Below are 12120 nucleotides of genomic sequence, written 5' to 3' on the forward strand. Positions count from 1 at the left end.
GAAGCCCCCATGTATAGGAAAAGAGCTAACCTGAAGTGAGAGAGGAGTTATTAAGGTGACCGTGGGCAGCCCCTCTATGTTGCACTTGATTTTTCACTTTGTGCTTAGGACTTTTACATATATAAGTAAAAGTTCAGGAGGTAACACTCATTATGCAGTCTGGCATACAGATGCATAATTGTTAATAGTGCTTGAATTATGATCTTCAAGTTGCAAACTGAAGCTGAGAAAGTAGGCATAGAAATACATATAATGCAAAGAATATATGAAAATGAGGTATTTCTAATCATTTATTGACTTGAATATGATACATACATCAATTAAGGATACCCCCTTAAGTTAGAAAACACTAACTTTGAAGTGAGAGAGGTCAAGCAAGGTGACAGTGAATTGATTTCTAATGTTATCCAGACTCCCTTAGGTTTTGAGGAAGTGAGAATTTCTGGGTGATGACAGGCTCATTGACCGACAAAGTGGTGGAGTCACATGAAAGGCATCATTAAGGTTGCCGTGTGCTATGACAATATGACGTTGACCTTTGGAGGAGGATCTCCATGGGAGGTTCGATTGGCCATGCAGCCTTCTCTATGGGCGGTACTGTTCATTGCACAAACAATATTTGATTTGATCACCACTTATATTTATTGCTTGAGTAGTTCTGCATTCATGCTAACCTTGTGAGCCCATTTAAATGTTGTTATGTGTTTTAGGGGTAAAGAGGCTGTCCAGAGCAAGATTGCATACTTCTCAATATGAACAGTAGAATATTCAAATTTAAGTGAACATTTCTCATCATCTAGTCTGACATACCGATGCATATTCACTACAGTAGTGCTTTAATTATGGTCCATGAGTTGCAAACCAATGCTGAGTAAGAGGACTTAGAAATACATATAATGCAAAGAATATATGGAAAAGAATGCTACAGAGAATAAAGTCTCTGGCCATATCATAACTTTAACAACAATTACAAATTTTCACTGATTCTATTTTGCATTCATTTCACCTGCTTTCACATGAGATTTTATTTCAGCGTAGAAGCTTGCTAAATTTTTTCTTCTTAATCAGTCCTGGGAGAAACACAATAGGTAACCATCATAAAAATTTCAAGATCAGTAAGTAGTATGGGCAAGTGAGGTGTGTCTCAACTCTCCTGTTTTCTTTATTAATACCTACTCAATTTGTCCACAACCTGATGCCAAAATTTGGTACTTACAAGTCTGCAAACATTGATGAAAGCTTATGAAAGAGTATATATGTAGCAATTTATGAGATATCATTCTTATTTGTATATCCAGAAGATGAATTTTTAGAAAATGTATGGGATGGAGTATATCTCTACCACACATGCTGTTACGACTGAATGTCAATGTTCCAGCTGGGGACAAAAATGCCATCTCTTCTTGTTCCTCTGGGCCCCACTTAACAACAGGGATTGCCTCATCAATATTGTATCCACTTGTCCATGTGACTGCCATCTGTAAAATGCAATTAATAAAGTTTAATTCATTAAGCATGGATTTCTAACAACCCTATAAAAGCAATTACAAACTCGTGACATGTTGCTTTCACTATACATTTGTTAAATGCAGCATTGATTAGATCATTTCAGATTTTTCTCAGGTCACTTTTACATTTTGGACTTCTGTTTTGGAGAAAAAGAAATGGAAATCGCAATTATATGGATGTCCACTTATGACCAGATAAAGTCAATGGGATTCGAGAGTAGGTCGATACAAACAGCAAATAAGGTGTGCCCAGTGCATCTCATAAAAAGTAACAAATCTAGGCTAACGGCAATGTAGGAAGATAGAAAAGGAAAAATAGAAAGGTTTCAGAAACATGTAGAACGTAGAAGAAAATAGAGGAAAAGTCCTCAATTGAACTGGAGTCAAAATTTTCAAAAGAAATCTCTCATAACAAATTTTTGGAAATCAAGCGAAAGAAACACTAAACCAGTGCATAAAATAATAGATCAAAAGCACACAGACTTGGCACCAGTTTTTGAAAAAGGGCATGTGACAGACAACTGATACACTAATCAGTAAGTTCATTCAATTTTCTTTTCTTGTCCAGTATTTTGTATTGATGAAGTTCCATTTCAAGGAAAAAAACAAATGAAGAAGATTAATTATTTCCAAAAATCATAGATGGCCGCAAGAATTATCTCCATTGTTGAATGAATTGTGAAATCATGTCAAACCCTAGAAATTATACTATTAGAGTCAAAAAAATATGTGACGAAGAGTTACTATGATGTGATTCAACTCCCCAAGTATAGTTAAGGAAGTGGAATCGACAAACCAAAACCAAACTGACCTTCCTTAGGAGCTACAGGACCCCCAGAGGCTAACCAACCACTCTAGGTGCCCAACCCCTAAGTTAACTTGATTTTTAAGTGAACTAAACCCTAGTCGCTCCCATGACAAGCCCTCTATGTGACTAAAACCCTCTAGTCTCTCCCACAAAAAGGCCTCCATGTGATTGTAGAATTTTAACCAGTGTTGTGCTAGAGACCACAGGATTTAAGCCACTTTTTAGGGCTAGGACCCAAGCTTATGCCCAGAACTTAATGAAACCCTCAGAAATGATAAATAACAAGAAGACAAGGCTTCTAATGAAAAACTTGAACAAGGACCTAACCTGACTCATCCTAACCATGACAAGTATTTCGTCAAACACATCATGAACATGTAATGTACAGGTCATAAATACACATCTGAACATAGGGGCCTCATACTTATTTGAGATTCATCAAGAAGGTCTAATGCCCTCTCACAATAACTGCATTATCATCTATTAGGTCATACATTCATTTACATTTCATTTGCTAATCAAAACATGATGAGAATCATAACCAAAATCTATCATAAAACCATGTTTATATCCAGCATATAACCAACAGAATAACAACGATAGAACGGCCATCAAAGCCACGTAATAGCAAGTACATTTGCTCACAAAATACAAGGGGAAAGCAACTCTTATTAACATATGCAAAAGGCAACCAAGTCAGGGACTTCCACGTACCACCCGATCATAGATTGGGCTGAACCAAATCTTTCTTTCAGCCAATCACCCTCCGTGCCATATTCCAAGCATGAATGTGGGACTCACAACAAAAACAACTAGGGCTTCCTCAGGCTTTACCATGTATCCTGCCATTACTGGTCAAGGGATTCCTAGGCCCAAAATCCTCATCTATACAACCAGGCTTTACCATGTATCCCACCATATACTGGTCAAGGGGCCCAAACAATAAACATACACTACCGGGCTTTACCGCAATCCTGCCATATACCGGTCAAGGGATCACTAGGCCTTAAACAAGCATGGAAGCCTCTGGATCTCTCCACCTAAAACGTGAAGAATTTTCCCGTCTCCACCCTCAGGCTTTACCATGTATCCCTCCATTTACCAGTCAAGGGATTCCTAGGCCTTTGAGAATTTTCCTGAGACCACCCCACTCAGTTTCGAAACCATCTGGTAATCTAGCTCAACCAAGTAAAAGAACCCCATCACACCATGGCTATCCGGAAATGGAAAGACAAGGCTAAAACCACTGTCACACTTGGAAAAATCCATGCCAATGATAGCAAGAGAACCAAATACACACATGCATGTACCATGCATGCCAAAACTAGCAAGGAAATCATACATGCAACTTGATACCTGCAAGTAATCCCGTTGTAGCCACCTGATCCAATTATTCCTTGCTTGATCTTTGTTTTCCTTTGCCTTCCTTGTCCTTCCTTTGCTTTCCTTTCTCCAATGCTAGAGTGCTCCAAGAATGATCTAAGTGTGCAAGAGTATGAGAGAGTAGAGAGAATAGAGAGAGAGCTCCAAAACTAAACTGACAAAAGCTGTGAATTGATCCTCAAAAGCCTTTTTATTAATGAAGCCTCTATTTTCTTCAATTTCCATTATTTTTCCTTCATTTTCCTCCTCGCATGCAACCTGTGACCTTTCACCTTCCTTTTCTCCTAATTTCCATTATTTTCATAAATAAAATGCCAATTAATGCCTCTTGCCTTTTCAAAGCCTTTGCCATTGCCTTTGTCAATTTCCCCTTAGACATAATAAACCAAATGAACACCTGCTAGGATGTTTTTCCCAACATTCAACTTGGAATACGTGTCCCATGACCTTGGTCTTATTTTGCCTTTATTAACTTTATTACATGAACTTTTACCCCGGGGATGTTACATTATCTGGACTTGGGTAGCTCATTGAGTGCATCTCCTTTGGAAATGGGATGTCCATAGTATTACTATGCCATGATGTCCCCTACAAGGGCATCCCCATAAAAACACACGTAATAAAACTTCTTAAATATTGCAATGAAATGATCTCATCTATTATGTTTCTGCCCTGTTGTCACCTCATATGCACACCTAGAATAATGTGGGAAAAGTTCCAAATCCCACCAAGTGTGGTCTTAAAGGCGAAATGCTCAAAGAAGGGGTTGTCACCTATTCCCAACTCTCTCCATTTAGGTTCTCTCCTAGCTAAACCAAGGGAGGTGGTCCCTAAAGATGATTCTAAGAGGAAAACTTGCTAAGGATAACAAGCTATAGGAGATGGTCAGTACGACCATCACCATTCAATATAACTTGAAATGAAATTGGAGATTGATTTAACAAGTACAAATGTTTATGAGCATATAAACATTAACAATGTAAATTCAATTAGTTCAACAAGATATCCTACAAGACAAATTATGAGAGACCAGTGCCTTTAAATATAACTTGCAAGAAATATATGCTCAAATCAAGATCACAATACTTGCAAATAAGATATGATTTTCAAGTTACAAGAATAGCAAGCTGCAAGAGTCCAAGACAAGTGTTAGTGAATCGAACCGCAATAGATTATATGCCAATTTGAGATATAAGCAACAAGATGGAATAAAACTTGCAAGAAAGTAAAACTTGTACTTAAAGGAAAGATGCTCAATTATGATATAACATTTAAAGGACAATTAGCAATGAGATAAACAAGTACAAGAATATGCAATGCTTGCAAGTAAATGATAAGCTCACAATCTAAATTGTACAATAACCAAATGGGTGAAAGATGCAAATAAGTGTATGAGAAGTATGTGAGGCAAAGTGGTCTTGGTTTTAATTAAATGTCTAATCTAAGGTTTGACTTCCCCTCAACTCCTTAAACTTGGTAAGGACTGGGGTTGTTGCAAGAAGGCTAGGATGAGGAGGCTAAGGCCTCATTAACGATAGCCCCCTAGGACTTCAATGCAACCTACATGCCTTCGTTCCTACAAGGGATCAGACACAAGAGAACTGCGAGTTCACACGTTTTAACCTTTGCTCCAAACTCAAATTAAGGAAGACTAAATGACAGTTAGAGAAGTTGGTCATAAATATCTATCAACCAAGTTTATGCTTGGAGGTAAATTTTAGAGAGATCTAAAATGCAAGTAAGACGCTAAATTATCATAAGACTTAAGTGCTCCAAGTGAGATTTGATAATTAAAACCAAAATGCTTCAAAAATGAAATGTCTTAAGATTTATCAGTAGCAAATACCATTCCACTTATATGATCAAATTAATTGATTAGTAAAGAGTGCATTTAGAGTGCTAAATGACCAATGAAGAAAATTCGATTTATTCAATGAAGCTAATGACAATTAGATCAAGAAGCTAAAAACTACTTCAATGAAAGTGCCAGTTAGATCAAGTAAATGATGAGTGATGAAAACTACTTGCACAATGAAAAATTGGAGGCTAGATCTAGAAATTAAATGATGAAATTAGCAAGAAAATGATTTAAGCTACTAATGCAAAAAGATAAGCAAGAATAGTGAGTTAGATCTAATGACTAAGCTAGAAAAAGAAGATGAAATGAGTTAGTGACTAGCTATCCAAGAGGTTATCCTACCAAATGAGGAGGTGGGATACCAAGGGGATAAAACCCCAAGCTCCCTGAAATTAAGTTCTCTTTTATTATTATTAAAAATTGAAACCCTCTTAGAAAAAAGAAAGGGATTAGATCTAGAGGAGGGTTTACAAAAATATGAGCTTCAATGAGCTAATACCCTTCCTCAAGAGATAAGAGAATACGGAAAAATTATTTACAAAATTTATAGTGAAAATTTTACAAAGGAAATCTCTCTAAGAAAATTTCACTTTCCCTTCAAAAGATTTTCGCTTAAGTTTTGACGTCCAAGAGAAATCTCGCACCAAATGAGAGAGTACCCTCTTCTATGCTTGCGTCCAAGAGAGAGGTCTCCAAAAATATGGATGGCTCCACAAAAAAAAAATTCGATCTATGGATCTCTTCTACTTCGCTTTGTGAAAATTCGGAAACCCGATTCCTATTTCAGCAACTGGAAATAATTTTCCTAATTGTTCAATTAATTAATAACAATTTGTTTACTGTTTTCTACAACAAATACTAAATCAATTACACTACAACTTACACAAACAAAAATGCGAAAGAAATACTAGCACAAGCACATAAAATGACAATTATTTTTGGACCAATGTCCCTGGAAAAACCCAACTCAGAAATAGGTGCAGCAGTTGAGGGTTTTATTATTATGCAACAACGAAATAATCTGAGTACAACTGGATGTCGAAATTGGCAATCCTATAGAGAAAAATTGGCAAGAAAAATCTAGTGAGGAATTTCCTCACTCCACAAGCAAATCTGGGCTCTGACCTCAACTCAAGTTGAGCCGTCTAAACTGGCTCTGCGCAGATACTGCGTCACCCTATCGTAGTCACTTCTGCACTCATCTAGAACCATCTTCTCCTCAAGTCGTCTGGTCTGTTGTTTTCTGGGAAAAAGTCTCTCCTGGCCTCTGGAACATCTGCCCAGCTTCTGGTACTGAAACTCTACTATTCCCCAGCAAATTTGACATTACCTCTAGAGGCTATTGCGCTGCTCTGCGTCAGCCTCACTATGGCTCTCTTGCCTCTCTACAAATGTACTCAGTGGATCTGGAATCCTTCCTTCGGTTTCACTATCCCTGCCCCTCTCTCACTATTTCGATCTCACTAGCACTCTCTCCGGCAACTGACTGTTGCTACTCAGAAAATCGATCTGCCAAGAAATCGAACCGCTCAAGTGATTTCTCCAAGCGCCATCGACTTCTTCTTATAATCCTTTGTTGAGACTTTCTACAACCAATATTAGATCTTAATCGATGGATAGGATTAACTTGAAGTCGATCTGGATAGGATTAACTTGAAGTCGATCTGTGTGAGTTTCTAGAGATTCATCAATTAGTGTTATCAACGGACACCTTCATTCTTCTTCGAGTGTTGTCCATATAAATCGTGTTGTAGACTTGATGATGTACACTGCTGGTTAGATTTAGGTCTTTTTTTTATTGTGATCCTTCAGCTAATTTGATGCATTAACCTCTGAATGTTTCTTTTCTACCCCTTTCCAAGATTGTTGAACCAAACTCCCTCTGATACCATGTTGAAGAATCTAGGGCATGCATAATTAAAGTGATTCTTCTTAACATGATAACAATTTGTGAAGTGTTTTTACATTTTATCTTAGCTTGATCTTCTTTACATTATTAGTGTGTGTGTTTACTTCATCAAACTGCTATCAAAAACAAAAGAGACAAGAACACAAGATGTTTGGCATTATGCCAGGGCCAAAACCTCTCCCTCTTGGAGAGGAAAACCCGCACAAAATTCTTCTTATAGAGATTCCAATTGACAAATACCAAGACCATGACCCTTGACACATTCTGCCTCTCCAAGACCAAGACATCAATCCACTTCTCTGTCACTGCTGGGATCATCCTCATTGCTGCACCATTGAAGCCATCGCTACTGCATCACTGAGATCATCCGTTGGGTCCCTATAATACTAGTGATTTCCCCATCACTATTGTAGTTATACCCCTTATTTATATTGTTGTGCCCCTATTACCCCCATGTTGTTATTTTTGTGCCCCATAGAATCCCTCTATTGTTATTTTTGTGGCTTTATATTATTATTGTTAGGTCGGCTGGATTATATTGTGACTCCTTAGACTCCTATATATAGAAAGGAGGTTTTGTCATTTGAATCATCCAAGAATTGTTCATTTATGTAATGTAAAGGAGGTTGCCCCCTCGAAGAGGCTGAATTCTAAGGCGTTGATCTATCTTTTCTATCTTTTCTTGAGCTGGTTTCATAACATTTGGTATCAGAGCTTTGGATTCTAGGGTTTCGCTGCTCCAAACAGGTCATCGTGGCATTTTCGCTATAACTTTTTTTCTGTGACGTTTCAGAAGTCGCAAAAAAAAACCCATTTGAGAAGAAATCGCGCTGAACCTTGGGTCCGAATTTCAGAGCTTTTCACGCGATATTTGCGGAGATATGATCTGAGGAAGTTGGTCTTTTTGCAGACTCCTGAATTACATTCAAAACAGGTGACCTGGGGAAAATCGTCATAACTTTCTCTCTAGGGATCGGATTGAAATTTCGTAAGAAGGTACAGAAAAAGGACGGACTGTAGTTTCTTGTATGCATGTTTCAGATCCAAAGGTTGAAACAGTGACTCGTGGCACGTCGTACAAGTTCGCTCTACTGAACTAGTCTAGAAGCAAGTCACTGTGGGAGATTTCACATAACTCTTCCTTGGAGAATCCAATTTGGGTCAGACTTGTGGCATTGGAAAGAGGACGCAGAAGGCTACTACAGGTCGCAATTTCAGAACTGGATGATCCGAAATTACAGAGATACATCAGATTCAATATCAGGCTTCTACAAAGTGAAAAAAGGTGTGTAGTTTTTTTTTAAATTTTTGCGTAAGCTTGGTTTAACGGAATTCAAAGGGCATAGTAAAGCATTATTATCGGTAACTGATGCCCCGAGGAAAGAAAATGCAAACACCTAGTAAGGAACCTGAAAGCTCTAGCATGACTCATGAAGAAGAGGAAGAAATGCTACATGATATATCAAAATTACAAGAACAAGTGCAACAAATGTCACGCTCACAAAAGCTAACAGAAGCTAAGATAAATGGCGTGGAATCTAAGATAAATGGAGTGGAATCTAAGATAAAAGGCATGGAAGCTAAAATGGATGATTCGAAGACAGATTTGAAGAGAGACATGGCAGATTCGAAGACAGATTTGAAGACAGACATGGCAGATTTGAAGACAGATTCGAAGACAGACATGGCAGATTTGAAGACAGATTTGACAAATTTTCTACAAGAAATACTTACTAATGGTGAAAAGGTAGTAAAGGAAACTCATGATGAGAACAAAAGAAATGTTAATCATGATTCCATAGACTCTAATGTTGGATCGAAGAACCACCATATTCCAAAAATCGATATGAGGAAGTTTGATGGCAAGGATCCCGCCACATGGATATTACAGATGGAGCAATTCTTCGATCTCAATAATGTGCAAAACACACAAAAGGTACGTATGGCAACTGTATATTTGGAACCAAATCAGTTTGTATGGTATCAATGGCTTTGCTCTCGTAAACAATTTATCACTTGGGCAATTTTTACGGAAGAATTGATAGCACATTATGAGGATACAAAAAGCAACACTTTTTTTAGCCAATTGATAAGTCTCAAACAAAAGGGTTCAATAATGGAGCACATTGAGGAGTTCCAAAAATTGAACATAAGGGTAAAAGATATTCCAGAGGAGCATAGGATTGATGTGTTCATAGGGTCTTTAAAGGATAATATCCAACATGATGTTCGCCTTTGGGAACCTGATTCATTAGAGAAGGCATTCAGGTTAGCAAGAAAAATGGAAAGCAAAATTATGGCAACCAGGAAGCATACCACTCACAACTATAAAGACGGAAGTGTTGTTGCCCCTAGTCTTCCACAACCTATAAGGTTGACACCACAACAATTGGAAGAAAAAAGAGCAAAAGGGCTTTGTTACAGTTGTGATAGCAAATACACTAAAGGTCATAAGTGTGCTGAGAAGAAATTATTCTACATAGATTGTGAAGAGGAAGAAGAAAAGGAGCAAGAAAGGTCAAAAGAAGAAGATATACTCCAGGAACAAAGCCTAGATGAAGAACAAATAAATCCGACCATATCTTGTAATGCATTGGCGGGAATTACCACTCCTCAAACCATCAAGATAGAAGGACAAATCAAGAAGAAAAAGGTAATAGTGTTGATTGATTCAGGAAGCACCCACAATTTTATTCATTGTAGGGTAGCAAAAGAATTGAATTGCTTCCTATATCCAGCACCAGAGTGTCAAGTGATGATTGCAAATGGAGGAACAATAAATTGCTCTGGAAAGTGCCATAATATCAAGCTATCCATGGGAGAATATGTATTGACTAGCCCAATGCTTTCCATTCCAATGGGAGGTGCTGATGTTGTACTAGGAGTCCAATGGCTACAATCCTTGGGTACAATAGCTTTTAATTTTCAAGAACTTTTCATCAAATTTTCTACGGAAGGAAAGGAAGTTGAATTAAGGGGTATTGCAGGGAAACCAGGAAAGATAATCAGCTCTAATGGTATGACAAAGCTTCTAAAAAAGGAGCAAAGAGGTGTAATTGCACAATTATGTTCGCTAGATGTTTCCACATTGGAATCATCTATTTCTCCAGATCTCCAAAAAGTCCTGGACAATCATTCCAAGGTATTTGAGACTCCCAAAGGTCTCCCACCTATGCGTGATCATGATCATGCTATTCATCTGATTCCAGGAAGTGTTCCTCCAAACATCAGGCCGTACAGATATCCCTATGTCCAAAAAAGTGAAATTGAACGTATGGTTGCAGAAATGCTAGAGGCTGGTATAATTCAACCAGTCAAAGTTCTTTCTCTGCTCCAGTAGTATTGGTGCACAAGAAGGATGGATCATGGCGCATGTGTCCGGATTATAGGGAGCTCAACAAGCTCACTATTAAAGATAAGTTCCCCATTCCTGTCATTGATGAATTACTGGATGAATTGCATGGATCAATTTACTTCACCAAGTTGGATCTTCGTTCGGGATATCATCAAATCAGAATGAAGATTGAAGACATTCCGAAAACGGCATTTAGAACTCATGAGGGTCATTATGAATTTTTGGTCATGCCTTTTGGCCTTACCAATGCACCTTCAACATTTCAAGGTTTGATGAATTCAATTTTCAAACCATTCCTTAGAAAATTTGTGTTAGTATTTTTTGATGATATACTAATCTACAGCAAGTCTTGGAAGGATCATGTTGAACATGTTGACAGGGTGCTACAACTATTGGAGGAGAAACAATTATATGCAAAAAGATCCAAATGTTTCTTTGGAGTCCAGGAGGTGGAATATTTGGGTCATATTGTATCTCATGAAGGAGTTAAGGTAGACCCTAGCAAAATTAAAGCCATTAAGGAATGGAAAATCCCCACATCCATAAAGCATCTGCGAGGATTTCTTGGGTTGACAGGGTATTATCGCAAGTTTGTTAAGAATTATGGGAGAATAGCAGCACCTCTAACAACATTATTGAAGAAAGATGCATTTTCATGGACTCCGGAAGCAACAAAGGCCTTTGAACATCTTAAAGAGGCAATGTGCCAAGCACCGGTCTTAGCTACACCGGACTTCACAAAAACCTTTATTGTGGAATGTGATGCTTCAGGAAATGGAATTGGTGCTGTTCTAATGCAAGATGAAAGACCCATTGCTTTTGAAAGTCGTCCAATCAAGGGAAAGTTTTTAAGCAAAGCTATTTATGAGAAGGAAATGTTGGCAATACTCCATGCACTTAAGAAATGGCGACCCTACCTAATGGGAAGACACTTCAAGGTAAAAACGGATCATGATAGCCTTAAATACTTTTTAGAACAAAGATTATCCTCTGAAGAGCAACAAAAGTGGGTCACAAAGATGTTGGGTTATGACTTTGAAATCATCTACAAAAAAGGGAAGCAAAATGTGGTGGCAGATGCACTCTCAAGAAAGGATGAGGATGTGGAAGCATTGTTGTGCGCCATTTCTATTATCCAACCAGATTGGATAAACGAAGCAAGGGAGGAATGGAAGAATGACGAAGAAGTGTGGGCACTTATTCGAAAGCTACAACAAGATTCCAGTACGTCTGATACATTTAGCTGGAAAAATGATTCGTTATGGTACAAAGATCGCTTATACCTCTGTAAGAATTCCC

General features: G+C 37.9%; 1 protein-coding gene across 3 annotated transcripts in view; it reads right to left on the minus strand.

Annotated features, from left to right (window-relative positions):
- Nucleotides 1–12120, minus strand: part of LOC149266617 (nucleotide pyrophosphatase/phosphodiesterase-like) — a 409817-nt gene that overhangs the window by 161675 nt on the left and 236022 nt on the right. For all 3 annotated transcript variants that reach the window (XM_089430764.1, XM_089430774.1, XM_089430769.1), the window contains exon 7: nucleotides 1343–1478. In XM_089430764.1, the coding sequence (XP_089286890.1) occupies nucleotides 1343–1478 (136 nt within the window). The remainder of the gene's footprint in view (nucleotides 1–1342; nucleotides 1479–12120) is intronic.

This window comes from Pinus tabuliformis, chromosome 6 (assembly GCF_031772625.1).
Source record: "Pinus tabuliformis cultivar Carrire ecotype Pingquan chromosome 6, CPIR1, whole genome shotgun sequence".
Classification (NCBI taxonomy): Eukaryota; Viridiplantae; Streptophyta; class Pinopsida; order Pinales; family Pinaceae; genus Pinus; species Pinus tabuliformis.